The 21,504-nt window shown below is 39.1% G+C and overlaps 1 protein-coding gene across 1 annotated transcript in view; it reads left to right on the plus strand.

Moving 5' to 3' along the window:
* The window catches only part of PARL (presenilin associated rhomboid like), a 53,911-nt gene that overhangs the window by 23,993 nt on the left and 8,414 nt on the right, over positions 1-21,504 (plus strand). The window contains exons 5-7 of the mRNA XM_022571065.3: positions 10,322-10,417; positions 11,006-11,155; positions 12,610-12,680. Of these exons, the coding sequence (XP_022426773.1) occupies positions 10,322-10,417; positions 11,006-11,155; positions 12,610-12,680 (317 nt within the window). The remainder of the gene's footprint in view (positions 1-10,321; positions 10,418-11,005; positions 11,156-12,609; positions 12,681-21,504) is intronic.

Genomic DNA, 21,504 nt, shown 5'->3' on the forward strand with positions numbered 1-21,504 from the left:
GCAGGGTTTTTATCATAAATGGGTGTTGAATTTTGTCAAAAGTTTTCTCTGCATCTGTTGAGATGATCACATGGTTTTTCTCCTTCAGTTTGTTAATATGGTGTATCACCTTTATTGATTTGTATATACTGAAGAATCCTTGCATTCCTGGAATAAACCCCACTTGATCATGGTGTGTGATCCTTTTAATGTGCTGCTGGATTCTGTTTGCTAGTATTTTGTTGAGGATTTTAGCATCTTTGTTCATCAGTGATATTGGCCTGTAGTTTTCTTTCTTTGTGACATCCTTGTCTGGTTTTGGTGTCAGGGTGATGGTGGCCTCATAGAATGAGTTTGGGAGTGTTCCTCCCTCTGCTATATTTTGGAAGATTTTGAGAAGGATAGGTGTTAGATGTTCTCTAAATGTGTGATAGAATTCGCCTGTGAAGCCATCTGGTCCTGGGCTTTTGTTTGTTGGAAGATTTTTAATCACAGTTTCAATTTCAGTGCTTGTGATTGGTGTGTTCATATTTTCTATTTCTTCCTGATTCAGTCTTGGCAGGTTGTGCATTTCTAAGAATTTGTCCATTTCTTCCAGGTTGTCCATTTTATTGGCATAGAGTTGCTTGTAGTAATCTCTCATGATCTTTTGTATTTCTGCAGTGTCCGTTGTTACTTCTCCTTTTTTATTTCTAATTCTATTGATTTGAGTCTTCTCCCTTTTTTTCTTGATGAGTCTGGCCAATGGTTTATCAATTTTGTTTATCTTCTCAAAGAACCAGGTTTTAGTTTTATTGATCTTTGCTATCGTTTCCTTCTTTTATTTTTCATTTCCTTTTTTTTTTTTTTTTTTTTTTTGCGGTATGCCAGCCTCTCACTGTTGTGGCCTCTCCCGTTGCAGAGCACAGGCTCTGGACGTGCAGGCTCAGCAGCTGTGACTCACGGGCCCAGCCGCTCCGCAGCATGTGGGATCTTCCCGGACCGGGGCATGAACCCGTGTCCCCTGCATCGGCAGGCGGACTCTCAACCACTGTCCCACCAGGGAAGCCCCATTTATTTCTGATCTGATTTTTATGATTTCTTTCCTTCTGCTAACTTTGGGTGTTTTTTGTTCTTCTTTCTCTAATTGCTTGTAGGTGCAAGGGTAGGTTGTTTATTCGAGATGTTTCCTGTTTCTTAAGGTAGGATTGTATTGCTATAAACTTCCCTCTTAGAAGTGCTTTTGCTGCATCCCATAGATTTTGGGTCGTCGTGTCTCCATTGTCATTTGTTTCTAGTTATTTTTTTATTTCCTCTTTCATTTCTTCAGTGATCACTTCGTTATTAAGTAGTGTACTGTTTAGCCTCCATGTGTTTTTATTTTTTACAGATCTTTTCCTGTAATTGATATCTAGTCTCATAGCGTTGTGGTCAGAAAAGATACTTGATACAATTTCAATTTTCTTAAATTTACCAAGACTTGCTTGATTTGTGACCCAAGATATGATCTATCCTGGAGAATGTTCCATGAGCACTTGAGAAAAATGTGTATTCTGTTTTTTGATGGAATGTCCTATAAATATCAGTTAAGTCCATCTTGTTTAATGTATCATTTAAAGCTTGTGTTTCCTTATTTATTTTCATTTTGGATGATCTGTCCATTGGTGAAAGTGGGATGTTAAAGTCCCCTACTATGAATGTGTTACTGTCGATTTCCCCTTTTATGGCTGTTAGTATTTGCCTTATGTATTCAGGTGCTCCTATGTTGGGTGCATAAATATTTACAATTGTTATATCTTCTTCTTGGATTGATCCCTTGATCATTATGTAGTGTCCTTCTTTGTCTCTTCTAATATTCTTTATTTTAAAGTCTATTTTGTCTGATATGAGAATTGCTACTCCAGCTTTCTTTTGGTTTCCATTTGCATGAAATATCTTTTTCCATCCCCTTACTTTCAGTCTGTATGTGTCTCTAGGTCTGAAGTGGGTCTCTTGTAGACAGCAAATACATGGGTCTTGTTTTTGTATCCATTCAGCCAATCTGTGTCTTTTGGAGGGAGCATTTAGTCCATTTACATTTAAGGTAATTATCGATATGTATGTTCCTATTCCCATTTTCTTAATTGTTTTGGGTTCGTTATTGTAGGTCTTTTCCTTCTCTTGTGTTTCTTGCCTAGAGAAGATCCTTTAGCAGTTGTTGTAAAGCTGGTTTGGTGGTGCTGAACTCTCTCAGCTTTTGCTTATCTGTAAAGGTTTTAATTTCTCCATGAAATCTGAATGAGATCCTTGCTGGGTAGAGTAATCTTGGTTGCATGTTTTTCTCCGTCATCACTTTAAATATGTCCTGCCACTCCCTTCTGGCTTGCAGAGTTTCTGCTGAAAGATCAGCTGTTAACTTTATGGGGATTCCCTTGTGTGTTATTTGTTGTTTTTCCTTTGCTGCTTTTAATGTTTTCTTCGTATTTAATTTTTGACAGTTTGATTAATATGTGTCTTGTTGTGTTTCTCCTTGGATTTATCCTGTATGGGACTCTCTGTGCTTCCTGGACTTGATTAACTATTTCCTTTCCCATATTAGGGAAGTTTTCAACTATAATCTCTTCAAATATTTTCTCAGTCCCTTTCTTCTTCTGTTCTTCTTCTGGAACCCCTATAGTTCGAATGTTGGTGCATTTAATGTTGTCCCAGAAGTCTCTGAGACTGTCCTCAGTTCTTTTCATTCTTTTTTCTTTATTCTGCTCTGCAGTAGTTATTTCCACTATTTTATCTTACAGGTTACTTATCCGTTCTTCTGCCTCAGTTATTCTGCTACTGATCCCATCTAGAGTATTTTTAATTTCATTTATTGTGTTGTTCATTGTTGCTTGTTTCATCTTTAGTTCTTCTAGGTCCTTGTTAAATGTTTCTTGCATTTTGTCTATTCTATTTCCAAGATTTTGGATCATCTTTGCTATCATTATTCTGAATTCTTTTTCAGGTAGACTGCCTATTTCCTCTTCATTTGTTAGGTCTGGTGGGTTTTTATCTTGCTCCTTCATCTGCTGTGTGTTTTTCTGTCTTCTCATTTTGGTTATCTTACTGTGTTTGGGGTCTCCTTTTTCCAGGCTGCAGGTTCATAGTTTCCATTGTTTTTGGTGTCTGTCCCCAGTGGCTAAGGTTGGTTCAGTGGGTTGTGTAGGCTTCCTGGTGGAGGGGACTAGTTAGTGCCTGTGTTCTGGTGGATGAGGCTGGATCTTGTCTTTCTGGTGGGCAGGTCCACGTCTGGTGGTGTGTTTTGGGGTGTCTGTGGCCTTATTATGATTTTGGGCAGCCTCTCTGCTAATGGGTGGGGTTGTGTTCCTGTCTTGCTAGTTTTTTGGCATAGGATGTCCGGCACTGTAGCTTGCTGGTCGTTGAGTGAAGCTGGGTGCTGGTGTTGAGATGGAGATCTCTGGGATATTTTCGCCGTTTGATATTATGTGGAGCTGGGAGGTCTCTTGTGGACCAGTGTCCTGAAGTTGGCTCTCCCACCTCAGAGGCACAGCACTGACTCCTGGCTGCAGCACCAAGAGCCTTTCATCCACAGGGCTCAGAATAAAAGGGAGGAAAAGTAGAAAGAAAGAATTGGTCGAAGAAGAAAGAAAGGAAGGAAGGAAGAAAGGAGGTCGGGAGGGAGGGAGGAAGGAAGGAGGGAAGGAAGGAAAAAGAGAAAGAAAGAAGATAAAGTAAAATAAAATAATATAAAATATGAAAAAGTTATTAAAATAAAAATATTATTAAGGAAAAAGAAAACGGACGGATAGAACCGTAGGACAAATGGTGGAAGCAAAGCTATACAGACAAAATCTCACGGAGAAGCATACACATACACATTCACAAAAAGAGGAAAAGGGGAAAAAATCATAAATCTTGCTCTCAAAGTCCACCTCCTCAATTTGGGATGATTCGTTGTGTATTCAGGTATTCCACAGATGCAGGGTACATCAGGTTGATTGTGGAGCTTTAATCCGCTGCTCCTGAGGCTGCTGGGAGAGATTTCCCTTTCTCTTCTTTGTTCTCACAGCTCCCAGGGCCTCAGCTTTGGATTTGTCCCCGCCTCTGCGTGTAGGTCGCCGAAGGGCGTCTGTTCTTTGCTCAGACAGGACGGGGTTAAAGGAGCCGCTGATTCGGGGATTCTGGCTCAGGCGGGGGGCGGGGGGGCATGGAGTGCGGGGCGAGCCTGCGGCGGCAGAGGCCAGCATGACGTTGCACCAGCCTGAGCCGCGCCGTGCGTTCTCCCGGGGAAGTTGTCCCTGGATCCCAGGAACCTGGCAGTGGCAGGCTGCACAGGCTCCCTGGAAGGGGGGTGTGGATAGTGACCTGTGCTCGCACACAGGCTTCTTGGTGGCGGCAGCAGCAGCCTTAGCGTCTCATGCCCGTCTCTGGGGTCCGCGCTTTTAGCCGTGGCTCGCGCCCGTCTCTGGAGCTCCTTTAAGCAGCGCTCTTAATCCCCTCTTTTGGGAGGTCTGAGGTCTTCTGCCAGCGTTCAATAGGTGTTCTGTAGGAGTTGTTCCACGTGTAGATGTATTTCTGGTGTATCTGTGGGGAGGAAGGTGATCTCCGTGTCTTACTCTTCTGCCACCTTCCCGGAAGCCCCCGCTTAGAGATCTTTTTTAGTGTAGGCATTCACAGCCCTGTTTTTGCTGTATCCTGTAAGTTTTAGTGTTGTCTTAGTTAGCTTGATCTGCCAAAACAGAATCCCATACATCAGGTGGCTTAAACAACGGAAATTAATTTTCTCACAGTCTGGGGGCTAGAAGTTTAAGATCAACGTGCCAGCATGGTCGGTTTCTGGTGAGAACTTTATTAGCTTGTAGACTGCCATCTTGCTGTGTCTTCATATGGCAGGTAGAGAGAGCAAGAGCAAGCTCTCTGGTATCTGTTATGAGGACACTAATCCCATCATGAAGGCCCTACCTCAGCCTCCTCTAAATCTAATTACCTCCTAAGGCCCCATCCCCAAATACATCCCATTAGGGGTTAAGGCTTCAACATATGAATCTTTGGGGGACACAGTTCAGTTCATAGCAGGTATGTTATATTTTTGTCTTCATTCATCGCAGAGTACTTCCGAATTTTCCTTGCGATTTCTTCTTTGACCCATTGGTTATTTAGGAGTGTGTTAATTCTACATATTTGTGAATTTTACAAATGTATTATTGACTTGTAATTTTATTCCATTGTTGTCAGAACCTACTGTTTATAATTTCAGTTTTGAAATTTTCAGTTTTGCAATTTATTGAGACTTGTTTTGTGGCTGAACATATGGTCTATCCTGGATAATGTTCCACGTGCACTTGAGAAGACTGTATTCTGTTGAGTGGCGTATTCTGTAGATGTCTGTTAGGTCTAGTTTGTTTATAGTATTCAGGTCTCTCCATCTTTGCTGGTAATCTAATTTTATCCATTATTACAAATGAGGTATTGAAGGCTCCCAGCTATTACTGAGTCATTTATTTTTCCCTTAAGTTCTGTCAATTTTTACTTCATATATTTTGGGTTTCTACTGTTAGAAGCATATATGTTTGTAATTGTTATATCTTCTTCATGGATATCAAGATTTTTTTTGACCCTTTTTTCATTATATAATAGCATTCTTTGTCTCTAGTAACAAATACTGTCTTAAAGTCTACTTTGTCTTCTTCTTGTGGCTTTCTAGATCCCAGAAATATGTTGGAGGTTTTGTAAGTCCCTATGGACATCTCACTCCTCATATTTTCCTTTTAAGATTTTTGTTTAGTCTCTGTTATCCATCACCTCAGGCAGCTGCAAACTTAAACACTTGCCTGTAATTGCTTTTGACAAACGCCGCCTGGGGAAATGAATTTTGTACTTAAGCTCCCAGGCAGGTCAAATACAGACATCCTTGCAACTGGGGTCTTCCAAGAAACTATTATCAGATAGGCCAGATGATGATAATTCTTTGGGAACAAGGCTTTGAAAGAGATTCAGCTCCATTCTGCTATCTCTGGTGGCTGCCAGGGAAAGTGTATTTTCATGGCTAACATATCTGGAAAGCGGGGAAGCTCACTGTTCTTATCAAGATTTATCCATTTTTCTTAAAAAAAAAAATGCTGGGGGCTTCCCTGGTGGCGCAGTGGTTGAGAGTCTGCCTGCTGATGCAGGGGACACGGGTTCGTGCCCCAGTCCGGGAAGATCCCACATGCCGCGGAGCGGCTGGGCCCGTGAGCCATGGCCGCTGAGCCTGCGCGTCCGGAGCCTGTGCTCCGCAACGGGAGGGGCCACAACAGTGAGAGGCCTGCGTACCACAAAAAAAAAAAATGCTGGTTTGCAGCAAGCCTTTGGCTAGTTACCAGAGTTCTAAAAAAGTAGATTCTAACATTTTTTGCCAGTTTTTTCATTGCTTTTATGAAGGACAGAACTTTTGGTGGTCTTTACTCCATTATTCTTGCTGATAGAATCCAGTGCATCACTTTTGGTAAAGGTAGGCACTGAGGCAGCAGCGACCTTCCCAAATCAATAGTGCCAAGCTGGTCCAAGACATGATTGAGTCAGGAGGAGGCAAGTAACACTCCTTCTAAATGGAGATACAAACAGAGACCCTAAGCAGTTCTACCTCTCAAAGGAGAAGGAAGGAGGGCAGGGAACCATTTTCTTTGAGCATCTACATACTAGGTGCATCTATTATCTATTTAAGCTTTTATGATGTATAGCAAGTATTATCCTCATTTTACAAATGAGGAAACTGAAATGAAGGCGGTGAAATGCCACATTCCACAAAGCTTCAAGTGACGTACCTAGGATTCAGACCTGAAAAGGCCATTCCCTTTCTAGCATATTTTTCATTTATTGAGTTGTCTCTGTGTGACCACTACATGTAATCATGCTTTCTCATTTAATCATCACTCAGCTCTTCGAGGTTGATTTTATTACCCTCATTTTACAGAAGAGGAAACTGAGGCTGAGAGATTAGGCCTCTTGCCCAGGTTATAGTGTAAATAGGACAGAGTCAGTCCTGCTGGGCTCCTTCACCCTTACCTTCAGACAATGTGCAGTGCTTCCTCAGTAGGCCTACGATTGTCACACCTCCTGCTCACTCGCCTCTGGGGACCAACCTATGCTGTTCCCCATATAAGGAGCCCTTTGTCTGGTATCTGAAGTCCTAGAGTGACCAAGGTCAAAAGAAATCCCCTTGGCTACCCATGTCGCTGTCTAGTAGAAAGAGCACTACATTAGGAATTCTGGCTTAACCTGAGGCCTCTTAGAGCCTCAGTTTTCTCATCTATAATTGGCCTTCAAAATGGGATAACCAGGGAAGAAAATATCTGCATATTACTTTCTCTCTTCTTTTGTTAGTGTATTTTATAATGAATTATAGTTGTGCATGTATATAATTTGGGTATATACGTTCAGTTGTTTACTGATGGGTTGCCTAATCGTAGATCACTGGTCTATGAAGTGAGGGGTTTGACTGCAGCGTGTTCCAGTACCACTATTCTGTCAAATTTACCAAAAAGGCCTCTTACGTTTCGGTTGAAAATTTGGCAATGTTAACTCTTTGGCTACTGTTAACCTTGATATCTTTGGTTATCTTTCCCTTCAAGTCTTTTCCCTGGTTGTAATTTCTTCAGCCAGAGATGCTTTCTACTTCTCTACAGTGCTGTAGTGCTTGCAGTTTTTGGAATTGAGTGCTGTATGTCACCGGTTTCAGGAAGTGGCCTGTGGAACTGGCAGAGTAGGCAGAGTAGTTGCCATTTTTCGGCAGGCAGGATGGGGCCCCATCTTGCTTTCTCTTTGCAGTGAACCATAACTGGAGCAAACTGCAAAGCCCTGACTTATCTTTATGACCATGGACATCTGGGCCAAACTATTCTCAAGTCTTTTTTACCCTGAGATGACAAACACTGTGTACAACAATCTAGACCTAAGAGTCTCTGGGTTAGTAAAGATGTTTAACTCTGCAAAAGAAACTAAAGAACCCCAGGCAATACTCATCACTGCTCACTTTTTATGATAAACACCTGAGATCTGTTCCGGCAGCTGAGGAGGCCCTGCCCACCTTCCCTGCCCAGGGTTCCAGATTCCTCATTGGGATGTACACACAGTGCTCTTACTTACCTTGTTTATGATCCCTTTCCCCATTTTTTAAAAAATAAATACTGTTCCTCACACCATCTTGGAAAGAGTTGTAGTTATTTACTAAAGATGGTAAAATAGGGCTTCCCTGGTGGCCCAGTGGTTAAGAATCCACCTGCCAATGCAGGGTCACGGGTTCGAGCCCTGGTCTGGGAAGATCCCACATGCCACAGGGCAACTAAGCCCGTGTGCCACAACTACTGAGCCCGCATGTCACAACTACTGAAGCCGTATGCATAGAGCCCATGGTCCAGAACAAGAGAAGCCACCGCAATAAGAAGCCCGCGCACTGCAACGAAGAGTAGCCCCCGCTCGCCGCAACTAGAGAAAGCCAGTGCGCAGCAACGAAGACCCAACACAGTCAAAAATAAATTTTTTAAAAAAGAAAGATAAAAAAAATTTTTTTAAAAAGACATGGTAAAATAGCTGTCATAATCACAGTCACAGTCCTCACTAGTAGGGCATCTGATAAAATTGATAGGATCAGTTCAGTTAAACGCAGTAAAACACCATTCAGTATGCTATGAAGAAAGGAAAGATACTACCAGTTCATTGGACACACTACCAATTGTAAAATGCATCCTGATTTCAGATATTAAAATGGGAAAAAATGTCTTTGGAAAGGAAACTACCATTTTTCATAGATTCTAACTCTTAAGTGGGAGAGCAAAAACTAGAGAGACTAGGAATACCAGTGGATAGCTGAGAGTCTTACAGAGTGCAGAAATATGGGAGCCAAAGGAAAACTCCAAGATGTAGCAGCTGGCAGGGACTGTACAGTGAATATCTTCTAAAATAAATTATTTTACCAGAATGTTGCTGGAATCAGTCCTTATTATCATTGAAGAAGTTGAAAGGGCTAGTTGCCTGTTGCCTAAAGAGACAGGATGAGTGAATACATGTTTAAATTTCTTTAATTCAAGTAGATAAGTGCCTACTATGTGTAAGGAGTTGTGGTACCTAAAATTAATGTATCTTTTTAAAATTTGTAGTTTTTAAGAATAACTTAATTTCTTCCCTAAAATTAACTATTTAGTCACATTTTAACAGTAAATAAACTTACTCAATTTAGTGGTAGTTCTAGCAACATCAGTTCTTGCAGAAAAATAAAAGTCACCCAACTCCTACATGTAGACATATTTTCAAAAGCAGTTGCAAAAGTCTTCCAGACTATTACTGAATTCTTATGAGCATTTTTCTCAGACATGTGGATCTTCATCTTCACAGATGACTTTTTTAAAAAAGTTTTTTGGCCGTGCCGAGCAGCATGTGGGATCCTGGGATCCTAGTTCCCTGACCAGGGATTGAACCCGCACCCCCTGCAGTGGAAGCACGAAGTCTTAACCGCTGGATCACCGGGGAAGTCCCTATATGGATGATCCATAGGTGTTTCCACAAGCTGTCCAGAAGTTAAAGAAGCATACCATTCCCTGTGGAAAAAGAAGCGATGTTCTGTAGCTTTTTGACTCTTGGCCAAAGAACCTAATTCTGTACATTACTTCTGTCTTTGCCTTGGCCATTTTCAAGCAATAATTATAGATCTGATTATTTATTGAGAAGAGTGAACTGTTCTGAAGGAGTAAAATATGGATCTGAGTGAAGGAAGTTAGCTCCTAGAGCATTTTCCAGGAATTTTCTGACTTTACCAACCTGTGACAGTTTTGATACTCAGAAACATTGATTTCACTTACTTTTCTTAGCTTACATCCCCCCAGCCCCCCCAAGTATATTATTATTTGGGTGGACTTATTTGGGTGGACTTCTTTTTTTTTGATGTGGACTACTTTTAAAGTCCTTATTGAACTTGCTACAACACTGCCTCTGTTTTATGTTTTTTTGGTGTTTTGGCTGCGAGGCATGCGGCATCCCAGCTCCCCGACCAGGGATTGAACTCGCACCCCCCTGCATTGGAAGGCGAAGTCTCAACCACTGGACTGCCAGGGAAGTCCCTCGGGTGGACTTTTTTTTTTTTTTTTTTTTTTGAGGTACGCGGGCCTCTCACTATTGTGGCCTCCTATTGCAGAGCACAGGCTCTGGATGCGCAGGCTTAGCGGCCATGGCTCACGGGCCCAGCCGCTCCGCAGCATGTGGGATCCTCCCGGAGCGGGGCACAAACCCGTGTCCCCTGTATTGGCAGGCAGACTCTCAACCACTGCGCCACCAGGGAAGCCCCCTCGGGTGGACTTTTGATCAGACTTTCTTTGCTTTTATTTTTAACTTCCCTAAATTATAAATGTTTATTTTGTAGGTATCATAGCTGCAAATGTTTTTGTATTTTGTTTGTGGAGAGTACCTTCTCTACAGCGGACGATGATCAGATATTTCACATCCAGTCCAGCCTCAAGTAAGTCTAACTTGTGTGATTTTATTTTGAGGTAGAGGTAAAATGGAAGAAATATGCTTTATGGTAATTGAAGTGCTATAAAAAAGATGATTTACTTGTCAATAATTGTAAGCAAAATCTGGAGGATAGGCTGTAAACTCTTGGAGGACAGGAACCTCATTTCTTTTACAGCTGTGTCAAGGCACCTAAAATGTACTTTGCACATAGTAGATAATCTAAATATTTTTTAGTGATTTAAGATCTGTGATCACTACAAGTTTACTCTTTGAAGAGACTATTATATACAATTTTATTTCTGTAATTGAAATAATTTACAAATTCTTTTTTCTAGCTAACTTTTTCTATAGGACAAGTTGCTTTCATTGACCTGAGAATCTTTATTGGTTGCTTACTAAGTAGAAAATCTCTGAGATTTAAGATAGCCTTTTTCAAGTGGTAAAAAGCTGTCTTAAACCATCTTATCCATCTTTTAACTAGCTCTGGTTTGTTTCTCATGTTTGTGTCATAATAATAATGAAAAAATCTAAAATGGATCATTTTTACTGGCTGTGTGTTCCACAATTACAAGACTTTTTCTTTCTCTTGTAGAGGTCCTTTGTTCTCCAATGTTGCTGTCAACGTTCAGTCATTTCTCCTTGTTTCACATGGCAGCAAATATGTACGTCTTGTGGAGCTTCTCCTCCAGCATAGTGAACATTCTCGGTCAAGAGCAGTTCATGGCAGTGTACTTATCTGCAGGTAACAAGCTTTCATCTCAGGCCCTTTCAGAGTATAAGTGTTCTCCCCTATCTGGAGAAGGGACAAAGGGAATGATTATAGCTGTATTCTATATACCGTAAGTGCTCAGTACATATTTGTTTCTCAGATTGTATATAGAGAAGGATACAAACTGGTGTAGTGTTTAAGCATGTCATTTTTATCTCCCTAGGCCTTGGTTTCTTCAGCTCAGGCCCACCATTTTATAGATTAGTGGTTCCCAGACTTCTGGGCTGCTTCAATCATCTGGATCTGTGTTAAATAACCTTAACGCTCATTTCCCAAGTGTGTTCAGTTTTCAGAAAGCTTTCGATTAGCTATCCAATAAGATTGTCAAGAATTAGTTCATTCTTTGTTGCAAGCATATATTAGCATGGAACCACTCAAGTCATCCTGGAGGTAGCATCATTTCCTTATTTCACTAGTAAATGATAGTGCAGGATTCCAGGTTCCTAGATGCTGCTAAATTGGCAGTTAGTTGATTATATTTTACTTATCTCAAAAAAATTTTTTTTTACTTTCTGTTTGCAAAATGTACTTAATTCAAACCAGAAAGTGTAAAAATTTATTCCTAAAATCCCTTCATTTAAAAACAGTATAGCTGGCAGATATATGTAGTGAAAAGACACTGAGCTTGGAGATGGAAGACCTAGGTTCAGATCCTGTTTCTGCTTACCAGCTGTGTGATGTTGCAGAAAAGACTATATATACTCTCTGAGGATAAAACTGCTTACTCTCATGACATGGGGTTGTAGAAGGGATAAAATAAAAGCACCTACCACAAGGCCCAGAGTGGGTACTTAATCAGTGTTAATTAAATACTCACATGCATCTAGTCCTCAAAACAGAAGCTGAGCAGTATCTTTGGCCTAATAAGTTAAGTGTGTAGTTCTTTCCCCTAGCACTAATGTTGTTGTAGGTACAAAGGGTCTGTTTCAAGTGCCATTAACTCCTGCTCTATAGAAAGTTGCTTTTTAAAATTAGCCATACTCAGTTCAGATGACATTGGTGCCAAAGGGACCTGTAAAGGATCATCTAGTCTAGATCTGCAACACATTCATTTGGCAAGCTGGGTAAAATATAGACTCCCTGGTCCCACTCCAGAGGTTCTGATTTAGTGTTTAGAGTGCAGTCCAGAGAATTCCCAGACAGTTGGTGAGCTTGGGAACTAGTCTTTCTTCATACAGTGTAGTTGAGGAAAATGATAACTACAAGGTAAAGTGAATGACCCTCTGTTACTCAGTAAGTGTACAGTGGGTCAGACTTTGCTTTCCCTGTAATATATCTGAAGCGACAGGCAGGATAAGTATCTATGCCTGCACCTTGTAGTGACCTGGGTAGAAACCCAACATTGTTAGTCTCTGTGGGGTGGAGGTCAGAAATGGAAGCCATTTTTATACCTCACTAAAATTACTGAAATGTGATTTATTTCTTAGGTGTTATTTCCAATTTTGTTAGTTATGTGTGTAAAGTTGCCACAGGAAGATATGGACCATCACTTGGTGCAGTAAGTATTTCTAACTAAAATTTTTCGCTTCATTTTGAAATAATTTTAGAATTACAAGAAAGTTGCAAAATTAGTACAAAGAGTTCCTATATACCCTTAACCCTACTATTAACTAGAGAACCACAGTACAACTATCAATGCCAAAATATTAATATTTAAACAATACTATTAACTAATCGACATCTAATTTAGAATTTATACATTTGTAAAGCCTTATAAATTTCAGGTTATAGCTTTTAACCATTGGTCACTTATATATACTTAACTGGCACAGCGTGTATATCATGAGGAGTACTCAAAATAGTGGGTATGTAATCCCCATAAACTGGAGAGCCTAATCTAGCATTGGAGAATTCTAAGTAATTAGAGATTTGAATCTGATACTGTGTCCTCCTCTTTAGTCAATATTTGAGTGCTGTGCAGATTAGACTACTAGGCACTGTACTTACTAGAGGCTGAGGATACATCCAGTGAGCAAGATGTCAAAATTCCTGCCCTCAGTTATTTCTGGATGATTTTTAAAAATTACAATTGTGTTTTCTTTTGAGTTTAATGACAGATTTCTAGGCACATGGAAATCTTTACATAATATTTCTTTAAAAACTACACATTCAATTTGTGCATAGTTACATACACTTAAATGTATTCAATGCACTTAAATGTATTCAAATAGAGAATTTCACATTTAAAGAAACTGTAAGAAGGTTCAGTTTTGGAAAAGAATCCTTATGTAAAATAACCATTCCATAATTTGTGTGTTCCTCAGATTTGTGTCTACTTAATTTTCCCAGTGAGGCCTGTATCTTGTCCTATGACCTTTATGCTTTCTTAACTTAATACCGCCCCCCCCCTTTTTTTCTTCGTGGAATGTTTTCTATATAAAATTTGATGTCAATATAATTTATATATCTCAAATTCTACCTCATTTGCCAACTAAGCACCTGTTTTGTGAAGGCAGTGAAGACCACTAGGATGACTCAGAAATGGTCTCTGACTTTCAAGTTTAGTTTAGTTGGGGAGAAAACATACACATCTAATGTACACTGAAAGGGCTCAGTAGTCTCTAGAGGACATTGGGGGTTCTGAGGGTGGGAAGACTTTTCTCATTACTTCGGAGGATCTGGGAAGGCATTTTGATGTGCCCTCAGACAAGTGGTATTCCCATTTTGCAGATAGGAAACTGAAGTTCATGAATAGAGTGTGGCGGCATATCATTTGGAATTAGACTGAGTTTGAATCCCAGCTCTGCCACTTACTCATGATTTCCAGGACTTATTACTTAACCGCTCTGAACCTGCTTCCCCATATAAAATGGGGGTAACATACCTATTTCTCATTTGCAATGCAAGTGTGTTGAGAGTGCTTAGCATAGTAAGGAACATGTAGTAAGAAAGGTGGAAATGGTGGTTTCTGTTCAGTCATCAAAATCCTGTAGAGCCATGGCAGGATAAAATTATTAGCCCCAAGTACTTTCATTCATTCTTGGTTAAAATGAAGGAAAACTAAATCACCAGGTATATGGTATTTTTAATGAGAAATCTGGAGAAAAAAATACTGTTGACAAAATTGTGATAGAAAATATAAAGTATTGGTCTTATTGCCTTTGAAAGATGAAGATTGTTAAAGAATATTTGTCAATTAACAGTGGCACAAAGGAGCACGAATACTGACTAGATTTTGGTAAGGGTTTTGTTTAGTTAGAGCTCTGCATATTCTGAATCTCATTTAAAAATGGAACTTCTTACTAGTTATTGGTTATTATTATATTTATTCCCTGTGCTATACAGTATGACCTTGTTGTTTATCCTATATATAATAGTTTGCCTCTGCTAATCCCCAAACTCCCATTCCTTCCCTCCCCTACCCTGCCTTCCCCTTGGCAACCACAAGTCTGTTCTATCTGTAAGTCTGTTTTTGTTTCATAGATATGTTCATCTGTATCATATTTTAGATTCCATATATAAGTTATATCATATGATATTTGTCTTTCTCCTTCTGACTTAGTATGATAATTGCTAGGTCCATCCATGTTGCTGCAAATGGCATTATTTCATTCTTTTTGATGGCTGAGTAATATTCCTGTGTGTGTGTGTGTGTGTGTGTGTGTGTGTGTATGTGTGTATACACACCACATTTTTATCCATTCCCCTGTCGATGGACATTTAGGTTGTTTCCATGTCTTGACTGTTGTAAATAGTGCTGTTATGAACATAGTGGTGCATGTACCTTTTTGAATTAGTTTTGTCTGGGTGTGTGCCAAAGAGTGGGATTGCTGGATCATATGGCAACTCTATTTTTAGTTTTTTGAGGAACCTCCATACTGTTTTCCATAGTGACTGCACCAATCTACATTCTCACCAACAGTATAAGAGGATTCCCTTTTCTCCACACCCTCTCCAGCATTTGTTATTTGTAGACTTTTTAATGTTGGCCTTTATGACCGGTGTGAGATGGTACCTCATTGTAGTTTTGATTTGCATTTCTCTAATAATTAGCAATGTTGAGCATCTTTTCATGTGTCTATTGGCCATTTGTATTTCTCCTTTGAAGAAAAGTCTATTTAGGTATTCTGCCCATTTTTCAATTGGGTTTTTTTTTGTTGTTATTGAATTGTATGAGCTGTTTGTATATTTTGGAAATTAAGCCCTCGTGGTCACATCATTTGCAAATATTTTCTCCCATTCCTTAGGTTGTCTTTTCATTTTGTTTATGGTTTCCTTTGCTGTGCAAAAGCTTGTAAGTTTGATTAGGTCCCATTTGTTTATTTTTGTTGCCTTGGGAGCCTGACCTAAGAAAACATTGCTACAATTTATGTTAGAGAATGTTTTGCCTATGATCTCTTCTAGGAGTTTTATCGTATAATATCTTTTAAGTCTTTAAGTCATTTTGAGTTTATTTCTGTGCATGGTGTGAGGGTGTGTTCTAACTTTATTGATTTACGTGCAGCTGTCCAACTTGCCCAGCACCACTTGCTGAAGAGACTATCCTTTTCCCATGTTACATTCTTGCCTCCTTTGTTGAAGATTGACTGTAGGTGTGTGGGGTTTTTTCTGGGCTTCTGTTTTGTTCCATTGAGCTGTATGTCTCTTTTTGTGCCAGTACTACACTGTTTTGATTTCTGTAGCTTTGTAGTACTGTCTGAAGTCTGGGAGGGTTATGCCTCCTGCTTTGTTCTTTTTCCTCAGGATTGCTTTGGCAGTTCTGGGTCTTTTATGGTTGTATGTAAATTTTAGGATGATTTGTTCTAGTTCTGTGAAAAATGTCATGGGTAATTTGATAGGGATCGAATTAAATCTGTAGATTGTTTTGGGTAGTATTGCCATTTTAACAGTATTAATTCTTCTAATCCAAGAACATGGGATATCTTTCCATTTCTTTGAATCATCTTTAATTTCCTCTCTTAATGTTTTGTAGTTTTCAGTATATAAGTCTTTCACCTCCTTAGTGAGGTTTATTCCTAAGTCCTTTATGTATTTTTTTATGCAATTTTAAAAGGGATTGTTTGTTTCCCTTTCTGATATTTCATTGTTATTATAAAGAAATGCAACTGATTTCTGTATGTTAACCTTGTATCCTGCTACATTGCTGAATTCGTTTATCAGTTCTAGTAGTTTTTGTGTGGAGTCTTTAGGGTTTTCTATATATAGTATGTCATCTACATATAATGACAGTTTTACCTCTTCCCTGCCAATTTGAATACCTTTTATTTCTTGTCTGATTGCTGAGGCTAGGACTTCCAATACTATGTTGAAGAGAAGTGGTGAGAGTGGGCATCCTTGTCTTGTTCCAGATTTTAGCAGGAATGCTTTCAGCTTTTCACCATTGAGTATTATATTGGCTGTGGGTTTGTCATAAATACCTTTTATTATGTTGAGATATGTTCCCTCTGTACTCATTTTTGTAAGTTTTTTTTTTTTATCACAAATGGGTGTTTAATTTTATCAAATGCTTTTTCTGCATCTATTGAGATGATCATGTGGTTTTTGTCCTTCCTTTTTTTGTGGTGGTGTATCACATTGGTTGATTTGCGTATGTTAAACCATCCTTGTGACCCTAGGATGAATCCAGTTTGGTCATGGTGTATGACCTTTTTTATGTGTTGTTGGATTCGGTTTGCTAATATTTTGTTGAGAATTTTTGTGTCTGTATTCATCAAAGATATTGGCCTGTAATTTTCTTTTTTTGTAGTGTCTTTGTCTGGTTTTGGTATCAGGGTGGCTTTATAGCATGTCTTTGGGAGTGTTCTTTCCTCTTAAGTCTTTTGGAAGAGTTTGAGAGGGAGCAGTACAAGTTCTTCTTTGTATGTTTAGTAGAATTACCTAGTGAAGCCATCTGGTCCTGGACTTCTCTCTGCAGGGAGTTTTCTTAGTTACAGATTCTATTTCATGTCTAGTGATCTGTTCAAGTTATCTATTTTTTCTTGATTCAGGTTAGGTGGGCTGTATGTTTCTAAAAAGTTGTCCATTTCTTCTGGATTGTCAAGTTTGTTGGCATATAATCGTTCATAGTATTCTCTTATGGTTTTTTTTATTTCTGTGGTATCAGTTGTGATTTCTCCTCTTTCATATTTTGTTTATTTAGGTCTTCTTTCCTTTCTTCTTGGTGAACCTGGCCAGAGGTTTGTCAATTGTTTACCCTTTAAAAGAACCAGCTCTTGATTTTATTGGGCTTTGTCCTATTGTTTTTTTTTAATCTTTGTTTTATTTATTTCCTCTCTGATCTTTAATGTCTCCTTCCTTCTGCTGACTAGGTTTTTGTTCTTTTTCTAATTCTTTTAGGTGATGGGTTAGATTTGAGATTATTTGAGATTTTTCTTATATCTTAAAGAAGGCCTGGGGACTTCCCTGGTGGCGCAGTGGTTGAGAGTCCGCCTGCCGATGCAGGGGACATGGGTTCGTGCCCTGGTCCGGGAAGATCCCACATGCTGCGGAGCGGCTGGACCCGTGAGCCATGGCCACTGAGCCTGTGCTCTGCAACAGGAGAGGCCACAACAGTGAGAGGCCCGTGTACCGCAAAAAAAAAAAGAAGAAGGCCTATATTGCTATGAACTTCCCTCTAAGGACTGCTTTTACTGCATCCCATAGATTTTTGTATGGTTATGTTTGTAAATAGTTTATCATAGGCTGAATTTGCTCACCAACGTTATGATAACCTGCTTGCTGTAACTTCATTGATTTAACTCATCACTGGTCTAACTTGTACATAAACTGAATTCTTGTGCTTAGGAAAGTATCTTCAGTCTCTTTCTTACAAGGTTGCAAGTGAAATAAAATGATCACTAGTGCAGATTCATTTGGAATTCCATTTTGATTTATCTATAGTGTTCTGGAGTGTTTCTCTTTGTATAACTTTTTAGTGGCTGCTCTGGGTACTACAGTCTATATATCACTTACCACAGCCTACTGGTGGTATCATTTTACCTGTTTGAGTGAAGTGAGCCTTACCTTGCTTTTTGTCCGCATACCTTCCCCAAATTATAATCATCTTAAATATTTCCTCTACATACATTTAGAATATCACTGTTGTAATTTTTGCTTCAGCCATTAAACATAAGTTAGAAAATTCCAAGAGAGAAGGACAGTCTATTGTATTTACACTCAATTTTTACTTTTTCCATTGTTCTTTCTTTCTGATGTTCCAAGATTTCCTCCTTATATCATTTCATTGTTTAGAAAACTTCTCTTAGCCATTCCTTTAGCCACTAGCCAGTTAGGTCTGCTGGTGACAGATTCTCAAATTTTTTTTCTTTTTTCATTTTTTTTCCACCCTTCATTTCTGAAGGATATTTTCATTGGATATAAAATTCCAGGCTGACAGTTCTTTCAGCAGTTGAAAAATGTGCCACTTTTTTTGGCCTCTGTAGTCTCTGAAGAGAAATTCTTTGTTGTTCAAATAGCTTTTCCCCTATAGGTAAGGTGTCATTTCTCTTACTACTTTCTAGACTTTTTCCATTGTCTTTAGTTTCAGAAGTTTGACTGTATGTCTTGTCATGGATATCTGTGTTTATCTTGTTTGTGGTTCACTCGGTTTCTTGAATCTATAGGTTTATGTCTTTTGGGAAATGTTCAGCCATTTCTTCAGATACTTTTTCAGCCTCACCCTTTTTCTTTTCTCCTTCTGGGACTCTGAAGACATGATGTTAGATAGTTTGTTATTTCATGGGTCCCTGAAACTCCATTAACTTTTTTTAAAGTCTGTTTTTTCTCTGTTGTTCAGATTGGGTAATTGCTGTTCTGTCTCAAGGTAACTGATTATTTTCTGTCCTTTCCATTCTGCTTGAGCCATTCAGTATTTTTATTTAGGTTATTGTATTTTTCATTCTAAAGTTTACATTGTTCTTGATATCTCTTATTTCTTTGAGCCTTTTTATTTCTTTGCTGTTTTTTACTTGTTTCAAGCATGTTTGTAATTGCTTGTTGAACCACTTTTATGATGGCTGTTTTAAAATGCTTGTTAGATAATTCTAACATCTGTGTCATCTTGATGTTGGTATCTATTAATTGTCTTTTCTCATTCAAGTTGAGATTTTTCTGGTTCTTGGTATGATGAGTGATTTTTATTTTATTTATTTATTTGGCCACGCCTCACAGCTTGCAGGATCTTAGTTCCCTGACTAGGGATCGAACCTCGGCCATGACATTGAAAGTGCCGAGTCCTAACCGCTGGATTACCAGGGAATTCCCTGACGAGTGATTTTTAAATGAAACCTGGACATTTCGGATATTATGAGACTTTAATCTTAATTAAATCTACTGTTTAGCAGGCTGCCTCTGACAGTGTTGTGATTGCTACTGCCAGGTGAGTGAGGCAGTCCAGGTTCCCCAGTCTCCTTTGACACTGTGGGGGAAGAGCTCTTGTTGCCGCAGGGCGGGGAGTTTGGGCTCCCCAGGAGACCTCTACTGATACAGCCCTGGCTAGGAGGAGGAAGAGTGCCTTATTACTGCTGCCTGTGTGACCCCCACTGACACCACCCTGTCAGGGACAGTGGAACACCTCATTGCAGTCTTTAAGGCTGGAAGTCCAGGCTCTCCACTCAGCTTTTGCTGATGGAGATGGGGCCACAGTTGTTTCTGTGGTGTTTGGCTGGAGTAAAGTGGTTATTGTCTAAAAGTTTGTGTCTTGCTAGGCTATGCTTTCTTAGTCCTTTGGCTAGAGAGAGCATTTTTTGGTACAGGCCTATTTTGTCTGAGTTCATTGGTGTTTCCAGGTTGTGAGCTTCTCCAGAGCCCAGTCTGAGCAGCGTGAGGCCAAAAGAAAACCCAGGGAACTCACCACTGTGTCATTCCTTGGGTCCTAAGGTTCCTAGCTGGGCTGCTTTCCTTTCTCAGTCTTTAAGAGTCATCTTATATTTGTTTTACATATAATGCCCAGGGTTTTTAGCTGTATGTAGCTTGTAGAAGCAGAAGGCCTCTTAGAGCAAATTCATTTAAAATTCATAGTGTAAATAGTGTAAATTTATATGATAGATACATGAAGCTTATATATTAATAAAGAAAAGTACTTAATGAAAATTGTTTACTTATGAAATAAATAAAAATATATGTGCATATTGATTACAAGTTCATAACCAGTGTACATAAACAAATTATTAGTGGAGAATAAAAGATCTTTACCTCTAATCAAAGAAGCAGACCTCTAGGGTCTATATGGGTTTGGGTTCATGAGTCCCTGAAATTATATCTAAAATATGTATGAATTTTTCTGAGGAGGAAGGTTTCATTTTTATTATATTCTTAAAAGCCTCCTACTAGGAAAGGTGAAAATAATCATGGGGTATGCCAAACATTTGTCTAAAAAGCAAGTTGCAACTTATTCAGACACATAAATATATTTAAATCTATGTAGATATAGATCACTTTGAGAAAACTTTAGAAGGATAATGGAACTCCCTCCTATCTTTAAAATAATATGATAAGTACAATAAATTATAGTCAAACAGAAACTGACTTTATATACACTACCAAATGTAAAATAGGTAGCTAGTGGGAAGGAGCTGCATAGCACAGGGAGATCAGCTCAGTGCTTTGTGTCCACCTAGAGGGGTGGGAAAGGGAGGGTGGGAGGGAGACGCAAGAGGGAGGAGATATGGGGATGTATGTATATGTATAGCGGATTCACTTTGTTATAAAGCAGAAACTAACACACCATTGTAAAGCAATTATACTCCAATAAAGATGTTAAAAAATAAATAAAAATAAAGTCAGAGGAAAGATGAAATTAAAATAAATAAAATTTAATAACCAAAAAACTGACTTTACATAGAAATGCACAGCTAATGAGAATTTTCTTTAATATTTAAATTTCTGTAATGAGTGCTTTAGATGGAGATAATAATCTATTTACCATATGATCTGGCCATTTCACTCCTAGGTGTTTACCCAAGAGAAATGAAAGAACACAAAGCCTTGTACACAAATGTTCACAGCTTTTTTTGTAACAGCCAAAACTAGAAAAAACTCAAATGTCCATCAGGTGAATGAATATACATATTATGGTATAACCATACAATGGAATATTATTCACCCATGTAAGGGAATAAATTATTGATACAACCACATGGGTGAATTACAAAATAACTATACAGAGTAAAGGAAGCCAGACAACAAGAAAAAGGAGTATATGCTGTATGATTCCATTAATATAAAACTCAAAGTGAATCTATCTTAACAGAAAGTAGAGAAGTTGTAGCCTAGGAATGGGAGAGGAGCAGGAGGGACGCACTGCAGAGGAGTACCAGGGAACTTCTGGGGATGATGAACTTTTGGGCCACACTCATAATCTTGAGTGTGGCCATGGTTTCATAGGTATTTATGTGTCAAAGCTT

This window comes from Delphinapterus leucas, chromosome 4, assembly GCF_059928025.1.
Source record: "Delphinapterus leucas isolate spDelLeu-1000000601 "Yukka" chromosome 4, BTC_Dleu_Yukka2, whole genome shotgun sequence".
In the NCBI taxonomy this organism is placed as follows: domain Eukaryota; kingdom Metazoa; phylum Chordata; class Mammalia; order Artiodactyla; family Monodontidae; genus Delphinapterus; species Delphinapterus leucas.